At 38.8% G+C, this 20,798-nt stretch overlaps 1 protein-coding gene across 1 annotated transcript in view; it reads left to right on the forward strand.

The window, feature by feature from the left end:
- Positions 1-2,216: 2,216 nt before the first annotated feature.
- CDC14B (cell division cycle 14B) overlaps positions 2,217-20,798 on the forward strand; it is a gene marked incomplete at both ends in the record, with an annotated part of 44,990 nt that continues 26,408 nt past the window's right edge. The window contains 4 exons of the mRNA XM_079548732.1: positions 2,217-2,382; positions 9,122-9,215; positions 10,327-10,402; positions 12,722-12,814. Of these exons, the coding sequence (XP_079404858.1) occupies positions 2,217-2,382; positions 9,122-9,215; positions 10,327-10,402; positions 12,722-12,814 (429 nt within the window). The remainder of the gene's footprint in view (positions 2,383-9,121; positions 9,216-10,326; positions 10,403-12,721; positions 12,815-20,798) is intronic.

Below are 20,798 nucleotides of genomic sequence, written 5' to 3' on the forward strand. Positions count from 1 at the left end.
AGAGGCTTTAAAACCTCCAGCATTGTGTGTCAATGTTGTATAAAAAAATAAGCTTCAAAAAATCATGGTTCTAAACAGTGGGACTTAAGCTGTCATGTACTTTTGCATCTGGCAAGAGCAGAGATGTTTATTTTCTATTTTTGAATAAGATATTTTAAAATTATCAGCTGCTGTTTGAAATTACTTTGTGTCATACAAAAGTCATACAAAAAGGTGGATCTGTTGAAACAGGGAGGGTTGTGTCTGAAATGTATTTGTGATCAGATAGTTGGTTTTGGAATAGGCCACAGCTGCTTACCTGTTTTCCTGTTAATTTTTGCAGCAGAAAATACCTTTTGTATATCTGAAAAAAACATCCTTAGTTGTTTCTGTCATAGACTGCTGAGGTGAGGACATCGTAGATTGTGGTTGTTAGATTTTGTAGCAACTTTTTCTATAAGAGTTTATGTTCAGAGTCTATTGCTTTCAATAATTTTTTAAATTTAAAATAGAGCAGACTTTGCTCTCTTTTGAGGCATGAGCCACTTTCAAAATTAGATTTTCCAGGATTTATTGAGGAATGTAGCCCCTCTGAAGCTGCTGATCTTTGACCATTCTTATAAGTTGTTGTTATTAATGCACAGCTCTTCTGCAGAATCTGACCAGTCTTCAGCCTGAGGAGTACCACAAGGATAAAGCCTATGTAAAATTAAAAGGCTTGTCACTGTGTCCATTCGGGCCGTTGTCATGCCCAGCACAAACTTTTGGGAGCTCTACACCATTAAGCTCAAGTGAAATTGATGCAATGCTCCTTGATGAAAAATAAAAGGTTTAAGAAAAATAATGATGTTGAGTAATGTAATTACATGAGGAGGTACTATCCATTAGCCGTATTAATTACCCACACATTTTGGTAGCACATGTTTAAGAGAAGGATGCTGTTAATGTGAAAGTACCATGTGACCCTGAGCCCAAGCCAGCAGCACCCAACCTGAGCTCACAGCAGCTTCCCACCACCCAGCACTGCCACAAGCACAATGGGGCAGTGGGATAGAGTGGAAACTTGGAAGTGAAGGGATGCAGGGTACCCGTGCACCATAGCACTTCCATGCTGATACATGCAATCAGCCATATGAGCCATGATGCTACTTCCAGTTCCACTTTGGTTTTCCAGTCATTTCACATTCATTTGCCCAGTGCTTTCCATTCTAAAGGAAGTGCTTGTCTTGTCATTTCTTGAACTTTTTTGCTTTCAGTGGAACTTAAAAAGCACATGGTGGAACAGTTCTGTTGTGGTGTTTTAACTCAATAGAGGAACTGAACACAGCTGTGCACTCCTAAGGGCTCAATTGGAGCTGCTGTTTGCCAGTGCTCATGAAGCCACTCATCCCAGCATTTCAGTGCTAGTAGGCCATGTGATTTTTATTATCCCAGCAAAACCTTCAGATAGAATCACAAGATGAGGGCCAAGGAGAGGAAGAACACCATACGAGGCTCAGCAGAAACACAGCTTTAAGGAAAACATCAGCCCTGCATATATCAAGCACCCACTGCATGCCAGAGCCCATGTGAGTACAGCCCCACGTACACAGTGAATGGCCACGGGCAGCTACGGCCCTTACTGTTATTTAAAAACAATGTCTTTAAAAAGTTGTGCAGCAAAACATGGGCGACATCCGCTGGCTGCTCACCCTGTACAAGGCAAGATCTGGGCTGCGGATTGCAGTGGAGGACTGGCAGCGCTCCACTTATTTCAGTGTATTGAAACGTGCTGTAGTGGAACACACTGCTGTGTGTTAGATATAAACGCGGCTCTTCCAACTTTCCAAATCCTAAGCAGATTGTGCAAACTGCAAACCTCTCCTGTTCGGAGCTCTGGGGTAGGGCAGGCGGAACGTTACCAGACTCGCCTCATACGCACCAATGGTGGCGGTTGTCGGCGGCCCCGCCTAGCGCCCCGCGGCAAGCCCGGGCCAGCCCACCTGTTACCGAGGCTGCTATGACATCACTGTCTCCACCGCTCCGCGCTGGTGACGCCACACCGCCCCGACCCAATCAGAGGCGGCGGGGGCGGGGGGACAAAGGTGCATGAAGCGGCGGGAGTGGGCGGTGTCCACGGAGACGTGTCAGCCGTCGCTGCCGGTCCCTCCCCTGGCAACCCGAGGCCCGCGGGGAGGGACGCGGCGGGGACGAAGCGGGTCGTTTTGCAACCACGTAGCGGCGCAGCCACCTCCGCCATGAAGCGGAAGAGCTGGGCCGAAGCCCGGCGCCGCGCCAGCCCGCCGCCGGCTCTGAAGAGAACTCGGAGCGCAGCGTCGAGGGCGGCGGGGGCTGAGGAGCAGGACGAGGAGCGGCGGCAGACGCCCTCCACCGCCGCGCCCGAGACCTGCGTGCAGATCACCGGTGAGGGGGCGTGCCGGGGCTGGGCGGGCTGCCCTGCGGGGCGCCGCAAGTCGGGGCCGGGACAGTGAAGCGGGGCGAGCCCCCCTTTCCCGCCGCCTCCTGCAGCGCCGCGCCGGTGTTCCCGCCAGGCGATCTCGGCTGGTCCGGGAGAAAGTTGGTGGCGGCGGGGAGTGGGGCGCGACGTCGTCGGGTGGATGGCACTGGAGCGGGGGTGTGCCGGGTTCGGCGGTGCTGGGTGCGTTTCGGAACAATTAACGTAATGTGCACTGAGTAACTTTGTTTGGCAGCGCCGAGTAGTGCCTCACGCTGGGGCTTGGCTTGGAACAGAGCGGAGAGAAAGAGTAATTAAACCGACAAAATGCGTATCTGCGAAACAGCCCAGCAGTCTAATTTTGCGTGCTTGGGGGGCTGGTGTCCCTCCGTGCCAGCTGGTGGACGTAATACTCGTACCGGCCGTCTTGATGTGTTCTGTCTTGGCCCCGCGCGGTGCCCATGCGTTGCCCGTGGTGGCATTGCGACAGCAGCCGATGTTCCGTGTGGCAGCCGCGAAGGTGCGGCTGAAGCAATTCCCTCAGTTCCACGTCCAAGAGACGTGTCTGGGTTTAGTTTATATAGGAACAAACACAGAAATGGACTTTCTGTGTGCTGTATCACGTTTGGGAATGGCATTATTTACAACTTCCCTTAAAAAAAAAAAACAAAACAAACACAAGAAATAAGCCTCATCTCTTTTCTACAAAAGACAAATGGGAAACTGCATGTAAAGAGAGCAGCAAGAATACTGAGAACAATCGTGGACAAAAGCACAGATCTCATCCTTGCTGAGAAGCAACAGTATTTAAATGGCCATGTGTCCTAAATAGCAGTGTGTTTAGAAAATCATAAGATTCTGTCAGTGTTTTGGAAACCAGGCATAGTGATGTAGGAAGAATGTAAATTCTCAAAGTGTAACAGAATCCTCATTTTAAAATGCTCTAATAGACCTATGGAATAAAACTGGAATACTCCAGCCTAAACTATATTTTTGGGGAGTCTAGTCTACACAGGGACATAATGGCGTGTTTATTTGCAGAGCTGTAATTCTGTAAGTCTTTATTTTTCCATAGCTTCTTAGCTGTAACTATCTGTACAGGTACAGCACAATTTTAGGGTTCAGTGTAGAAACCTCTGATTAGGCAGGTGTTGCTCTTTGGTATCAAAGTACATCCCCACACTAGAATGCTGTATAGCCCTGCCCAGCCCCACAGACAGCGTTATGACCAGTCATGGGCAGCATCTGTCTGGGGCCAAGGCACACCTCCTGCACTGACCAGGCCTCTCACATTACTGAGTTTTCTCTTCCGAGGAAATGCTTGCCTGTTTGAATAGTGCAGCACATCACCTAGGATTTGACTTGTGTTTTTCAATGGGAGCTCAGCATGCACATCAGTACACAGCATAACAAACTCAATTAAAATGCACTAGGTTCTTGTATTTAACAATAATTCATGTTCCCTTATTTTCATACTGCTCATCATGGCTGCTGTTTACAAGCTTCTAATAATGGAACAGTTACAGCCTAATTTTCATTGCATTGGTATGACACATTTGTTTTTTTTTTTTTTCCAAATAGAGAAACCCTGAGAGAGAATGAGCCTACAGGCTCACCTTTTCCTTTGACTGCTTTAAAAGTTATTTCACGTTTTGGACTGTCAGTTCTGCCTTCTCATAGTGCAGTTCCAAGAAGTGAATTAGTAGTTCTGGACTGGAAGCAGATTAAAGTATCAAGCCTCACTCTTGCACTTGAACATAATGGAGAATATTCTAGTGACCATGGAGACTGAATACTAGCATTACCTTCTCTGCTTACAAAATAGCCCTGAACTCATCAAGAACATTTCAGGCTACTCTCATTTTCATCTATGTGGAAGAAGACAACAGCACAAGCCATCCCAAATAGCTATAAAAATGTATAGATTTTGTCTTGCCTGATGTTACATTGATATGTAACAGAGTTGGTAATGCTTTATTATGCATAGATATCATACTCAACACAATTATTATGTTTCTTTATTTCTTATTGAATTGCACTTATCAATCTAAATATTTTTGTTTGTTATTAAGTGTAGTTCAGGGAATCTCTGCTTCTGGAAAACTGTTTAGTTTGGTCTGTTAAGCTGCACAATAAATCTTACCACTTTGTCAACTAATGCGTGAGTCTGGATGGTATGAATTCAATTTTCTGATACTGAATACATTTCTTCTGTTTACTGGAAGCATATTCCCATATTCTTCAGATCTCTGAAAGAAATAATTTATATGATCTAAAGGAAATGTAACCGTTTTGTGTGAGAAGCTTAAAAACTCATTACTTCCCTTCATTGTCAGGTTGTCATTGCTCTGATTTTATAAATAACATATTAACGAAAGTGTACAATAATAAGGCATAAACTTTGCACAAAAGGTGCATGTTTTTCTCTCGCTTCCCTCCAGCAGTTAATTCCAAAATGAAGTAACTACAATAATGAAACAAGGAATTAAATCTTAACTGATAGAACACCACGGGGAATCTTCACAGATGTTTGTTTGTCCTCCTGTTCAGTGGGTATCCAGTTGGTTGCAGTGTGGAACTAACTCCAGAAAAAATGTCCTCAGTCACTTGGAAATTTTTAAAAAGAGCATCTGGTTCAATATGCTAATTGATAGATAGGTTGAGGGCTTTTTTGTTCTCTTACTTGTGTGTTTTTGTTGGAGACTATGGAGACTAAATATTTTGTTTTGTTTTTCCCATATTGTTGGTTTGACATTACAGATTTTGTATGTTATGAAGAAACCAAATTTGTTCTTTTTTTTTTTTTATTACAAAAACAAAATTTGGGGAAATTTTGACTGACTCTCAATTAGTTCTATTATTCAGCTACATCTCAGTACAGAAGTTGTATTTAATCTTTTGTCAATATGACTTCATCGGTCTGTCTCAAAATAAAGATTTTTAAAGCCAGGTGTAAAACTTTTAATATCTAAGCCAGTGCTGACATCATGTGAACACTTGTAATGTAGTCTTATAAACTGGACAAGAACAGCTAAGATCAAGGACTTTGTTTAAGTAAAGTAACGCATCAATCATCAATCATGATGTGCCCTGAAAATATTTTTTTCATGGTAAATAAAAATTTCCTTAACTTTTTAGTGTGCCTTCATTTCCTCTTTCAGAAGGCCAAGCTATTGTTGTTGTTATTGTCAACTGTATTATCACTTAAATATGAATTGTATTTGTAAAGATGAATGAATGAATGTTTTCAAGGATAAGATGACTAACAGGAAAATACCATACAATTTTACTTCTCATCTTAATATTGCAACAGAATTTATCTTTTTGTTCTCTCTTGTGTCTTTCTCCTATTTTGGAGTTCTTAATGTAACAAAATACCATGCATTAACCCTGGCTTTAGAAATGCAGTTCTGTTAGAATAGTAAGTAAGTCTCTATTTTCGTTCTTTATAATTCAAAACAGGCTGACATTGTATTTTGTAATACTGTCAGTCTACTCGAATTTCTCATCTGAGGCATCTGGTTAACAATAGCAGTGCTGAGTTTTTCTTTCGGTGAAATAATCTTTGCTGCTTATATGCGGACTTGTCCTACCTGTAGTGAGTGCCTGATTGGTGTTTAGATGCCTCCTGAGTTATTGAAATTGCTTTCTTCAAGGCCTTCACAGTGGACCCATAGAAGCATCAGGCTCACTGAGGTAAAGCAAGGAGATTTTGTTGTCTCTGTTTTCCAGTGAACACAGTTGTGAAATGGTAGCTCTTAGTGTTCTATACCTAGGCTTCCATGGAGCACTGTAGAGCAGAAAAATAAGCAAAATGTTTTTCTTTCTGTATGCATATCATACAGAATCAGATGTGTGAGTATTATGGCTTTTGTAAACAAAGATGTTTGTTGTAGCTTTAATCTCACTAGTTCAGTACTTGTAGTAGTAGCAAAGCTGTGAGATCACAACTCTCAGGTGAGGTCTGCGGACTTATTTTGTTGTACATCAGTAGCTTACTAAAATTAATTGCCAGCAACTGTCCATGTTTCTGTATTTTAACTGATTTGTTATTTGAAGCAAACAAAATTAAGCATAATTGAAGTACATCTAATGTACTGCAGTCATATGTTCTAATTGCAGTGCAGATGCAGACTGCAAGGCAGTAAGCTGTGCTCTTATTCTTCTGATAGATGATTAGAAGGATCTGCTCTAGTTTATGATAATTTTATAATTACCTTTTATTAGAAATTTGTGAGAATCTGGAAGTACTAAATTAGATTATATGTAAATGAAGTACTAAAAAGCTAAAGTTAACAAAGAGTGCAGTGGAAGTTTTGCTTCTGTAGCCCAAGCTGTTGTGGAGTCCTACTGAAGTGCATTTATCAGTGTTCCAGTGTATTTCATGTGTAGACGCCAGTACTGCAGTTGGATCCGTAGTGGAGAAATCCTTGTTTCACAGCGTTGGTTACTCATGTTCAAAAATTAACACTCTAATCTTTGGTAACGCTGTAGCTGTAAACAGAACTGGAAATACATTTGCAAAAAATATATAAAAAATAGATGTAGTGAGCAGTTACCATTTGTATCCTATCAGGCTGCCAGAAAGGCAGATAGGCTTATGGGAAAAGACTGCTCTGCACAGCTTATTACTAAAATTTCCTCGTAGGAAACATTTTCAAAAAGATGGAGCCTGCTGTTCACATAATGGAGAGCAATTGTTAGTAGGGTGCTGGAAAGGACGACTTGTCAGGATGTTGGCATTTGACATATGCAGCTCTTATTGTGAGGTGGTTCTACAGTTATTAAGCTTGAGCTCCTTGCTAAATTCTTTCTGGTGTTTTAGAATGGCATCAATTAATGCAATCTAAAGATGCCAATGTGGAATTGAATGCCAACAGCTATTCAAAAGGCCACATGTTCTCTATTCACTCAGGAGATGAATTCTTATTTTTGTTGGACCTTTTTGCAAAGCTGCAGAAAATTTTCAGTAAAAGCTGGTGCACTGAGGAAGCAAGTGATTCATATACTCCCAAGTCATTTCTTTGAATAAAATGCTACATTATTTTTAGTTTTTGGACCTATGAAAATGTATTTCTTTGTTTTTTTCTTTGTTTTTTTTTTTTGGTTTTGTTTTTTGTTCTCTAGTATTCAAGCATTTGGGATTACTTCTTCTGTAGAGCTTTCATATTTTCAAAAGTGATGTACAACTTATGTGAACAAGTTGGCATGCAAGAAGGTGGCATGCCAGCCCAAGCACTGCAGCCATTTTGTCCAGACCTCGGTGTGTGTGTTGTTTGAGTGCACTGAGGGCTCAGTCCTAGTCAAAAACAGCGAGTGTAAAGAGTAGGTGCCACTGGGGGTGGGAATACTGGATGTGTTTGGACACTGCTAGCCCACTGTGGGCGTGTCCAGCCATCTAACCCAACAGAAAACTTTGCCTTATAATAAACTTCGTGGTAGCTAGCTGTTACATCACTTTAGAAGCAGTGTGAAATCATAGCTCAGGGCTGTAGTTTGACATGGATTTCATCTAGCAACACCAGTTTAAACACAATCCCTAGATATTATATCTTATCCATTCTCAGTTTTGCTACTTTGTATGTGGTCAGTCCTTTTCTGTATGGACATGAGTGCTCGTTTTCAGGGAAGAGGGGAGTAAACTAGCAAAGCAGCCTGTCCTCCCCCCCCCACCTTTTTTTTTCCCCTTCTCCTTTGAATGAGCAAGTATACCTTCTGCAGCCTCTGATGATGATAGACCTAGCTGCACAGAGCAAGGGAAGGAAATCTGTGATGGGGAGAGGCACACGGAGCTATGGCTCCCTCCTCCCTGATGTTTTGTCCCAAATGCTTTTCTGGGGCTCCCTGTCTTTTCCTCTGTAACGTATAAGTAATGACTCCTAAGTGCTAATCATTTTCGTTTGAAACAGAAGTGATTTTTTTCTGCTCTCAGGAAGAGGAGATATTGATCTTTACATATGCTTCTGTGCTTATACATAGGTGATATTCAGATGTTTAAGTAAATGTATTCATTCTAGGAGACTAGTGCAAAACAATCTTTTAGGTTTTGAATTTTGCTTCCCATGCGTATTAATATATATAATAAATAAATATATGTATTTTTTTTCTTTTTCCTCCCCAGAAGCAAAAACAGAAGTATGGCTGTGCTGTTGCAAGGCCTGTTTTTATTGATCAGTAACTAAAGGTGCAGCAATTTACTGCCACAGCACAGTTCGTGTTTAAAGTTCACTGTGGCTGCAGCTGCCCTTCGAGACAGTTTTGTTTTGGTGTTTTGTTTTGTTTCAATGTGAATACCGAGAGTGGCCTTAACTAGTTCAGCAAGGAGCGCCAAAACAGCGTAGGCTCCGGGTGTCCCCAGTGGGATGAATGGCGGGGGCCGGTTAGGCTCTGGCGCTCCTCTTGGAAACGCCGCGCCCCAGCTCGGTTCGAGACATTTTGCGGCTCGGTTTAACGTCGGTGCTGCGCGCTTAGGCTGCAGCTGGCGGCTGCCATGCTCAGACGGCCCCGGTGCGGCCTGGCCCCCGTTATCTGGAAGAGGAGCCGGTCCAGCCCTGCTGTCCGTGTCCGGAACTGGCGGCCTATGGAGGGCTGCGAGCTCGGAGCCGTGTCGCTGCCACCTGACGAGGCAGGAGGAAGCTGTTGTACTGCCGGCGGGCGTGCTGCAGAAAAATAGGGTGTTTGTGAAAGCTATGTTTTCCTGCCTTTCAGATCGCCTTTTTTTCGCAATTCTCTGCCAAAAACCAAAGAGTGGAGCTGCAGATACCCATTATTTCTGCGTAGACAATGAACTTGTGTATGCAAAGTAAGTATAGACTTTCTTTTTCCTTTTTTTTCTTCCTTTTTTGTTTCTTCCTTTTTTTTTTTTTTTGTTTCTTCCTTTTTTTTGTTTCTTTTTTTTTGTTTGTTTCTTCCTTTTTTGTTTCCTTTTTATGTTTCTTTCTTTTTTCTTTCCTTTTTCTCTTTCTCTTTCTTCTCTTTTTTTTTACAATTATTACAATAAATCAGTCAGAATGACAAAAATGAGAAACCAGTCTAATTGCTGTCCTTTGTTTAAATGTAGCTGAGGGAAACATACTATTCCCATTACAGAGCTAATAATATGTGTCTGTCAGACTCAGACTTACTCGCCATAATTATTTATAAGGCTTAGAATGGTTTCTTTGCTTCCCATCAGGATTTCTTAAAAATCTTTTCAGAGCTTTCATTATACCCCAGCTTGTTAGAAGACATTGGAACATGTTGCAGCAATGTATACTCCTAAATCTACATTCAGCCATTGAGCAGAAAGGGATGTCTTTAGTCACCAAAGTATTAAGTGGAGAGTCTAAACTTCCTGGAATTAGTGAAAAAGCTGACAAAACTGACTCAAGCTTTTATGAGCTGGGTAGTGAGCAGCATATGTCTTTGTATGCAATCTGGAATGCTATTAATTCTTGAAGTGTTTTTAACCAAAAACATACTGTTTTTATAAGGGCTGATGAATATTTATTCTCTGTGTTTGCTTTTCTTTAGTAGTAATGCATACTGTATCTTCAGTTAATTGAGGTAATTTACCATAAAATGTACAAGAACAATAGGTATATCTACACAAACATATTCCCAAAATATTTGAATTACTTTTCATTGCCTTCTTTTGAAGCCAGGCATTTGGGTTGCTTTTAAAACAGGGTTTCTAGACTGGTGTCACGGAGTGATTGAATTTTTCAAATCTTGAGTATTCTACCTTGTGTGATGGTGTGTGGAAAACATGAAACAGCTATTGTTCCAGTTAAAATAGTACATATGTAAGAAGACTTTTACGTGCTCAGAATGATTCATATGTATATTATTACTTCTTACTTTGTGCATCTAGCTTAAACTATCTGAATTAAAATAAATAAATAAATAAATGTTTTTACCCTTTCTCTTACTAGCTTCTATAGAGATTTTGGACCACTAAATCTGGCAATGGTCTACAAATACTGCTGCAAACTAAACAAGAAATTAAAGGTAATGCTTGTTTTAGTATTCAATTTTCACGTCTTTGTAAAGAACAAAAGCAAATGGGCCAGAAGTTTCTTTTGTTAAGGTGCTTTCATGTACTCCTAATAAGGCTAAGTTTTGAAAATGTATGCAGAGTTGCTTTACTTGCGTTTAGGAAGGAGAAAAGCCACTTGCCTTTAAAATTTGCTCTCGTGGCAGTGACTAATATTAAGCTCCTAGAAGATGAGTTGCTAAATGAGTACAGACTCAGTTAGATTTTTAATGGTGGATTTTTTTTTTTAACTTATGTTCCTCTTCTGGTACTTACACCTCTTCTGTAAGAAACAGTATTTGATTTTTGATGTTTGTTTTGTGGCCTAGAGAAGAGTTGTCATGCACACGCTGTTGTCATGGGGTGCTTAGTAATTCAGGTAATTCAATTCTTTATAGAAAACAGTGTCTTTAAAATAAAGAGTTCCTGTATTGATGAAATCAGTGACTTCAAGTTAGTTGACCTCTTACTCAAGAAGTTGAACTATAAAACCTGTTAGGCAGATAAAAATCTCATTAGCGTTAATGTGAACACAGTTTGCCTTTTCAAAACTGCTTAGATCGTAAAAGCTGTGACTATTGAACTATGAAAATTGGAAAGCATGCGGAGCATAGTAGTTTAAGAAAGTTGAAGTGTGGTTTTGTTCTTTTTTGTTTGTTTGTTTTTGTTTTATTTTGTTTTGCAGAGGGTATTAGTGTCTGTCACTGGCATCAGTTTTCATAAATCCATCTCATATTGTCACTATAGAGATAAGGTTTACCTGAGACAAGATTCTCTTCTGTTCACAGCATGGATGTCTTAGACTTTGGCTTGCCTGGACTGCATTAAGTACAGAGAAATTGTCTTGGGCTGCATATAAATAACTTGCTCTGAAAGTAATGCCTACAGTATTGTTTATTTATAAGTAACAAAAATTTTAATTTTTAATTTTTTTCTTAAAACATTAAAAAAGCAGTGGAACAAAATAATAAAACTGATGGGATGTGTGACCCTTATTGTGATTGTTGGATCAGTCTGGTTTGATGACAGTGGTTGCAATTCTTAGTGAGCTCACAAGGTGTTCATCAGAGATTTTTGATTAAATTTTGCTCTTCTGGTAATAATTCAGTAATCATTCACAATTGTTCACAAATATGTGCACTGCCAAAAAGTGATGATATGAGGTATGAAGGTATGGTTGTGAAGCGAAGGATATTCCTCTTATAAAAGAAAGCGTACAAAAGTCTGGCAAAGAGATGTGATCAGATTTTTTAGTTGAATATCTGATTGCAACTCTATGCATTCAATCTGAAAATTTGCAGGTGGGGTGTTTATATCAGCTGAAAATTATGTTGCAAACATAAATCAATTTTTTTTTTTTTTTTTCAGTCTTGAAACCTATTTTCAAATTCCTATATTGAACTGGAAAGCACACCTGCATATTACTGTCCGTTCAGAGCACCGTGTTCATCCGGTGTGTCAAAATATATGCAGTTATTTGCTATCATTTGAGTCAACACTACGCTCCTTATGCCTCGCTTTCAGCCTACACAGTGTTAAACAGCGCACTGATGGTTTGGTTGTTGCTGAGGACTGGGTGCTTGCCCGGGGCCACTGCGGTGAAGAGTTGCTGCCTTTATAGTGTAGGGGGTAGTTTTTGCTGCCATTATAGAGATAAGTGTCCTTCCTATTGGCATTGCTATTCCACCTTCTTCCTAAGATAATCAGATAAACAATATGCAAAGCACTTAGATGAAATTTTAAGACGTTGTTACTCATAAGAATTAAAAAGGTTTTCTAAATTTTTTTATTTAAGCCTATATTTTCCAGATCCAGAGATATTTTAGAAGCAACTATTAGTAGAAATCTTAGTATCAAGATTTTTTTCAAAAAACACCTCAACTATGTTTTTAGTGCTGTTGGGACTTTAACTTATCTGTGATGGTTTTGAGAATGTAATATATTTACTGCCATGTTATGTATTCACATAGATAGATATCTATTGCATGGGACTTGAAGTCAGAAATATTAAACACATTCAAGGAGAAAAAGAAAAAATCATGTGATCTGTGTAAGTTAGTGTAATTTTGTAAAATTATTTAGGTTAGATACCGTGAAAAATCTTGGAATAATCTAGGTGGAGGTACAGTAGACTCTTCTGAAGCTTCTGAGGGATTTGTCTTCAATGTATTCTGTCTTCTCAATACAAATGGTTGAAAGTAAATGAACTGAGCCTTGCATTCTTCTAATTTTAGAAGAGGAGACATGAAACATTTAAACAGCAGAATTATAATATTCTTCATTTCTTGATACAGTCATTTTCATTGATAAAGAAGAAAATAATTCATTATACTGGCTTTGATCGAAAAAAGCAAGCAAATGCTGCGTTTCTCATAGGCTCCTACGCAGTAAGTATTAAAATTTTTACTATTGCATAAGAAGTTAAATGTGTTCATTCTTTCATACTCACTTTTTAAAACAGCAAGATAAAAACACTTGTTTTCTCTTGGATAATATTGTTACTAATGTATCTTACAGTAAGGTGCCACCTTCTATTAGAATTTTTAAAGTCCAGCAGGTGTACGGATGGATTTGTTTTGTTTTGTTTTTCTTACAATACGATCTGTGCTCCTATAAGGAAAAGAAAGCAAAAAGTCACCTCTGAAAAAAAATTTTGAGTTTCGTTATTTGTCATAGCATTTTGAATTTCAGAAAATGTACGCATCTTTTCATTTAGAAAAAAAAGACTGATTTTTTTTTTTTCCTTTTTTCCACAAATATTGTCTTGGACAAAGTACAGTATATCAATTCCTTTTGCAAACGCATTTAAATATGTCTTCCCACTTTCATTTTTACCATGAGATGATCCTTTTGGTTAACCTATTAGAAGGCATAAGACTGTGTAGTAGAGCCAGTATAAAGACTGGGAATGTAGCAAGTGGCTGCAGATGTGCTGAGTCAAGTCCTTGGCTGCAAAAATGGGAAAACATTGCTGGCTTTCCATTGCAGCGACATCTGAAAGAATCAGTATTTGCTGCACGAAACTGTTGCTGAGGAATAAAGCACAAACAGCTTAATTATGAAATATGTGATGAACTTTGTTCTGTTCTGTTTTGATTTGTAATATGGCTTGATTGTAACACACTCTCTCTCTTGTTTATTTGCTTTTGAGACAAAGTGGTGAATGTGTTTTTGATGTTGAAAATTTGAAGGATCAGAGCTCATCTAGCCTTAGGTCATTCTGGTTTACCAGCTCTGCGGGTATACGATATTAACCATGCTGACAGTCTTCTTCTTGCTGCTTCCCTACTTCATTGCAAGTCCTATTTTGTTGCTTCCCAGGTTTTCTTTATTATCTGTTTTCTACAGTAATCATTATGAATAAAGAACTTAACTTGAAAGTCTGCCACTTCTGCTATCTGAAAAACAGGAGCCTTACAGATGTTACTGCTGCTCTTTGTATTCTTAAGAAACTGGCAACGTGAGTTACTGAACTTGTTTGCTGTTAAGATGTTACACTAGGTAAAGAGCTAGGAAAGCTTCTTCCAATTTTAGGAAAACTTCTTCTAATTGCATTACAGGTCTAGAAAGCATGAGTGGAATGACTTCATCTATCAGCTGTTAGCTGGAAGGTTTTTGTTTTTTCCTAAAATTTCATTCTGAATATGTGTGATATGTGCAGCCCAGCACTTGACATTTTGAGCAGAGTCTGCTATATAGAAAATTTATTAACTATTAAAAAGTTTACAAAAAAAAAATCAAAACAGTCCTAACAAGTATCTTGTGTGAGATCGTCATCCATCAGTCTTGCCATGTCACATTAACAGTGTGCAGTCAGAAGGAATCCTTTCCTTGCGGGTAGGTAGGCTTGTTGTTTGGATAATTATGAATCAGAGATGGTGAGGTAACTCTAGCTGGATCCTGTGTCACTTTTTCTATAAGTGAGATATAATGTCTACCCAGATTGGTGTGGGAGGGATTCCCATGAAGGAAGATCACAAACTATGCCCCTGAGGCTTACTTTTTTTCCCCTGGTACACTTTGATGATCTTTCATGAAGAGGCAGGCTTAATTACAGCAAACAGTGCTGAAGTGTTCAGACATACATATTCCATGTTCTTGCTTTCTGTGAAGCATGCAATGGCTTAAGATCTGCACAGAATGTCTAATGAATGTATGTGCATAAGCGTAATTCCTGACTGGGAGGAAGCATATTAAGGTCATATTTATTTTAAACATAGGCTTAAGCATCCAGCTACTACTTCAATTCAGAGTGCATAGCTTTTTGATGAAGAAGGATATATACCATGTGGTAATGCTGAATTGGATCATTTTATTTCTTATCCCATATTGTAGAAGTGATAGATTGATAGATAGATTGCCATTCTGTATTTTGTCTTCTATGGTTTGAATATTTTTTCAAGTTCAATCTCTCTTTTTTTTTTTTTTTTTTTTTTTAAATATATATACTATATATATTATATATATATATATACTTTATATATATATATTTATATATATAATATTTATATATATATATATATATATATATATATATATATATATATATACTTTATATACTTTAAAAAAAAAAAAAAAGCTTAATGGTGGGTTCCGCTTCAGCTGATCTCCTTAGATCAAGGAGCTGTGTGGCCTTGCATCATACTGGGGGAGTCTGGGTGGGAAGAGCAAGGAAATAGAATGGGGAAATAGTGAGCACATAGTGAGTCATGAAAACTGTGTGTGTTATAAGGCCTTTGATGGCTTATGCATAGTTTTGGATAGAAGTTCTTCAGGAATTCCTACTTGTTTGGAATAACAGTCTGCCAGCACTTAAGAAAAGCACAGATGGAGTAAGTTTGTCTTTTATACTCTTTTTTTTTTTTTTTTTTTTTTTTTTTTAAACACATAAGTGCATTAAAGCTATAATGAACTGTATGTAGCTGTGTCTACTTGCATGTCTTCATAAGCTTTCAGTATTTTTATACTAGCAACTTGAAAGTCTGTCTTTTAAAGGCTCATCAACCTGAAGTTAGAATTCTTAAACAGAGTTATTTAACTTCTGTTTATAGGAATTGCAGTATGTTGGCATGATTTACCATTCAGCATCTTTTGTTTAAATACGTATGTATGTGTATATTAACTGTGCAGATATGTGCTCATTTTCACAAATATTGCAATGACAAAGATCTTCATTAACTGTGGTGAAGTGAAAGGGCAGTTGTTAGTGTTCCAGTTCACAAGCAAAGTCTGTTCCCAGTCTCTTCCTCATAGTTGGTGTTTTATAATGTTCCCACATCTCCCATCTTCATCTAACTTGTCTTTCTTTCCTTTAGTGGAGGTAGTTTCTGAAGGGGTCATCCAGACTACATGCTTATTTCTTTTCCCTCCTGTATCTGCTGCTTCTTTCCAGGTGTACTTCGATGTGACAGCACAGCCTAACTCAAGCTACAGGGCTCTTCAATGTAACAAGGACTTACAGACGAAGAACAGAGTTTCCAGTACACTGTTATATATGTAGCTTCTAGGATATTTTAGTGTAAATATTAACAGTTTAGATCTTAGTTCACCTTAGTTCATATTGTTCATCTTTCATCTATGTAGGTCACTCTAAAAGTAATGCCTCCTATTTCTTTCCGTGGAAACTACAACAGATTGAAAGAGCACAACACTATTTGATAGCACAAATTCTCAGCTACAAAACGTATTTTTTCAATATAGTTGCCTATACAGTCCAACTTTCATTGTCCCAAACAGATGGAAATCAGAAGGTGCCAAATCAGGACCATCCACTGAGTATATGTTAGGGCAGTCTAGTCAAGACTAGCAGTGTGCTCCATGGTCTTCATACCAATATGGGCCTAGCATGATCATGTCTTCTTCTGTGGAATTTTGAGCCTTCAGCTTAGTCAGTGTCTCAGAGTTGCTGGTTTGTCCAGGTTCCAGGAAATCCAGAAGGATGGCCCCTTCCTATCCCAAAGGATAGTGCACATCACTTTGTCTGCTGAGGACTTCATCTTGAACCTTTTCTTGAGTGGGAAATTCATTCCCTGGAAAGCCACTGCATTACTGTATGGGCTGCTGTTTTCAATGTAGCTTGCAGTGGGGATACTACTTCTTGTCACCAGTAATGATGCCAGTCCTGGAAACTGTCACTTCCAGTCTCGTATTGGTTAAGTAGGTCCTGAGAGACTTGCATACAGTATTATTTCTGTTCCTGTGTGAGCATTCGTGGGAACCACCTGGTCCAAACTTGGCAGTATTTCAACTCTGCCACCATTATTTCCAGTGTATTGAAGCTAATATTCAGCTCCTTACACAGTTCCTTGGTTGTAACCTGCTGATTTGCATGGATGAGCCAAGCAAAATGCTCTTCATTTCCTGGTGTCACAGCTGTGCATAGCTGTCTAGACTGTGGCTGTTGCCACTGCAACTGCAACTGCAACTGGGACATACCACCTACCACCTCTCTGTGCTCACATCCACTGTTTGGTCTCCTTAAACATTTAGCAAGTGTCAGTGAATGTCAGTGGGTATTATTTTTTTCTCCCTGGAGGAATTCAGTGACACCCCTTTGCTTCATATGCATTTCTGTGTCAGATGCCATTTTGCCAGACTTGCCTCTGCTGCCTGGTGACAAAATGTAATGGAAAATTGGTGAAAGCTTCAGCCTCTACTGCCATACCACCATCTGCCTCCAACATTGTGGGCCAACATAATCCAATTGGAGGCATTACTTTTGGAGTAGCCCTCATATTTTTGTATTTTGTTTAATTTTTATGTATGATATGTTGCATAATGGGAATAATATTCCATGTATACATTCAGCCACACAAAGCATAGCCACATTTGGTTAGTTGGAGTTGAATGGCCACAAATTATTTGGGGTGGATAGGATGAGGGGAAAGATGGGAGGGGGAAAAAACATTTGTTCTTCACCTTCTAAAGAAAAACTGCTTTTCCTTGTAAGCTGTCTGCGCTGTTCAGGCCTTACCACTCTACCAAAGCAGCAGTGATCTTCTGAGTTGATATCTACAGTGGCTTCTCTTGATTTTCGCCAGGACTTGGCTGTGGGTGAGGAAAGTCTGCTTCTTCCACCATTGCCCCTTCTATATTAAGAAAGAAAATGTACTACTCTGTGCACTGATCACCCAATTCCCCCCTGTCCCCTTAACTGCATTAACTTAGTAACAGTCTTTCTTTTCTCAGGCCTGGCACTAATTGTGTACTGGGAGGGCAACCCTCTGGGGGTACTGCCCCATGAACTGCTGTAATTCAGGTCACCTTCTCCAGGACTCATCTCTGTGCTTTGTCTATTTTCTGATCTTCTTTCTTCAGGGTAAGCAGTGTTTCCTTCATCCATTCTGATCCATAGTACTGTTTTTGCCTTTCCGGTTTGATGGTGGTCTTCCTAACTGTGGGCCTAACATGGGGTAAGAAATGGAAGTTGTAGAAGCAGTTAACACCAGCCTACATAATGTTGAGGTGTTGTGCTTTTACTGTGAAACTTGAAAAATTATCTCTGGCTAAGACATGGAAAAGGAGGTAAATCTGTTTAGTGGTCCCAGCTGAGTGGTAGTAAATGGGTAACAAATACAGTGCTCAAATTAGAGGTGGGTAAACTGTGTTCACTCTCAGCTACATTTTGGTGAAGAAAGCTTATGTTTGTCAATTGAAAGGCAGAGAGAAGATGAACAAAGAAGTACTGGTATTTCAGACAAGCAAAAGTTGCCTCAAGTCTTTTTCTGTGTTCAAGATCTCTAAAAACTTACCTCATCTGAATAATATTTTGGAAATCATGATGAGTTTTTGTAATAATAGTTTTTCTTGATTTTTCTAGTAGGTTCTTCCTTACTGTGTTCTTTCCAGACTGCATTTCTGCATAGTGTTGCTCTCGGGGGATTCATTGCTATAGTAGTATTGGCTTACTTTCTTAGCTGGTGTGAAGTACTGATGTTTCCAGCTAGAAGGGCTTTATGTGCCCCTGTTTTAAAAATGATTGGAGGTTTCTATCTACTTGACAGCTGTGTTTATGCTATTAAAAGGGTAGTTGGCTACATGGGCATTTTTTTAGTACAGTGCACCTTCATACAGGAGTATTCTAATGTATTTATGTTTTAATTTGTGTGTAACCTTTTCTTCTATGAAATATTGCTAGAAAGTTTAATGTATTAACTGTCTAGTATGTTCAGTTTAGGTTTTAATAACATATTTGATACTTTTATAGTAAAATTATGCATGTGTGCCAGCTTTCGGTTATGTTCAGTCACACAGCAGTAACAATGTTTGTTCTGAATTGGGTGATTTGTATTTATTTGTAGTTTACAGTGGTTCAGATTATATTAAGTGAGTGATGTTTTATGTGACATTGTATCACATAAAATACACTTGTAAGGAGTTGAATTTGAATCTCATCATTGTTGTCTTCCTTTTTAAGTCAGTGGGGTAAAATGTGTGGTGAGGGCAGCAAACTTAAGTAGGTATTTCACTTAAGGGCTGATCAGGAGGATAAAGTTGGTTATTAAGCACATCATGAACATAATTTAAAGGGCTGTTTACAGACTTGAGTTAATAGGATTTCTAACAGTGTAGCTTATTTAAATAGCTTTATTTTCCCTAAAAAGCAACAAAGTATATCAGGTATCTTTATTACCAGATGTATTCTGCCTTGGGTGCAGTATTACTCTTTCGCATGGTAACTCATGTTTAGAATACCAAAACTTGGTATTCTGGGGATTAAGAAGCCTCTTTTCTAGTGGCAGTACTTTTCATCCTAATGTGAATAGTGTTTCTGTAGGTGCAACACTGATCTAGAAGACCTGTTTAAAAATAGAACTAGTTTGAAAATAGTAGTATAAATCAGATAAGAGTTCTCACAGTAATCGAATCTTGTGTGTTCAGTAGCCTAGTCCTACGAGCTTTTTCATTTCATTGAACAAACATTCTAATGGCTGTTGGACTACATAGCAGTATTGGCAGGAGCAGTGCTTGAGAGTATGCAATGCTTGGATGGTTCTTGACCGTTCACAGAGCTACAACCAGTCCTTTAATTAGAAACAGATGTCCTAAATGAAAAGGTTGATTAGAGCAATGTTAATCGTTCAAGCTTAATGGCAAATTTCTGGCTGTATTTTGAGGTTCTATAGGATTTAATTTTTTGTGTGCATAAGAAAATGAATTTCTAAAGAAGTAGTACATAAATGATTATGAATGAAAAAACGTTATTGTGAAAGATGTCAGTTCTTTATTATAATAATTTTCTTGAATATATTTAAGAAGAGGATTTGTAAAGGCTTTAAGTCTTTGTGTGTGCGTGTATGTAGGCATGTATGTACGTGCATCTGCACTTGCATGAGATTGTAGGAAAATGTTAAAACCAATGCAACTGTACTTTTGCATGCTTTCTTTCTGATCTTCACCAAGCATAATTTTCAAGTTTCTTTTAAAAAGCTGCTTTTTTTGAATGTTTGGCCTAAACAAGAGAGCCCCTTGAGATATGATTGTAAACTCTGAATAAGCTTTTCTCTGTTTGTATGTACAATAATACATGAAAGTATCCAGAAAACATTAGTTTCTACTATACAACAGGTAATTTAATTGCTTAAAATTTATACTCGCACATCTTTCTCTTGAATATGGTGGTTGCTTTAAAAAATAGGCATTAGCTTCAAAAAACAGCTTTGTATATGAAAATTTCTGTAATCCTGCGGAAATGTATGTAGCCAAGTTTAGATCCAGCATGTAGTCAAACTGGTTTTAAGTGTTGTATATTTCTAGAGGCATGTCTTTTCCCATTTCATGTCCTCCCCCTTGTACACACTTCGTCAGTTTACAAACGTATCAATAAATATCTTTGTTTTTGTATTTGTCAGTTCAACATTCACATTTTCATCATTTTCTGAAACTTCATTTCTGCTAAGTGCCTTCTAAAACTCTTCTGACTTCAAACAATCCTGTCTGCTCAAGGTCACTCTAATTACTTCTACTTCTTCTCTAATTTACTGCCTTTGACATAATTCCAGTGAAATAATTCGCCTTTAAAGTTTTAGTGACCTCCTCCCAGTCAGAAAAAGTAGCTGTCACTGACCTTGAACTATGAGGTATTTCTCAGTGTGTCTAGTAAAGTTTAGGTTTGTATAAGGAATGTGCGGTTTGAACTGTATCTTTAAACCCTTGGTAAGTGCATTTTGGTTCACTTCATAGAGCAGTCTATGAGCAATCCCAACAGCTAATGAATGTCCAGTCCATAGGATCAGAGTAGGACTAGCATGAAGTTAAAATAAATAAATGAATAAAATTCCGGAAGTCTGCAGTACAAATGTCAGCACTTTGTTGCCAGCTGTCAGTCTACATATGCATTTATGCTAGTTCACGCACATCCTAACAGATGTG

The sequence above is a fragment of the Tetrao urogallus genome, assembly GCF_951394365.1.
Source record: "Tetrao urogallus genome assembly, chromosome: Z".
NCBI classification, from domain to species: Eukaryota; Metazoa; Chordata; class Aves; order Galliformes; family Phasianidae; genus Tetrao; species Tetrao urogallus.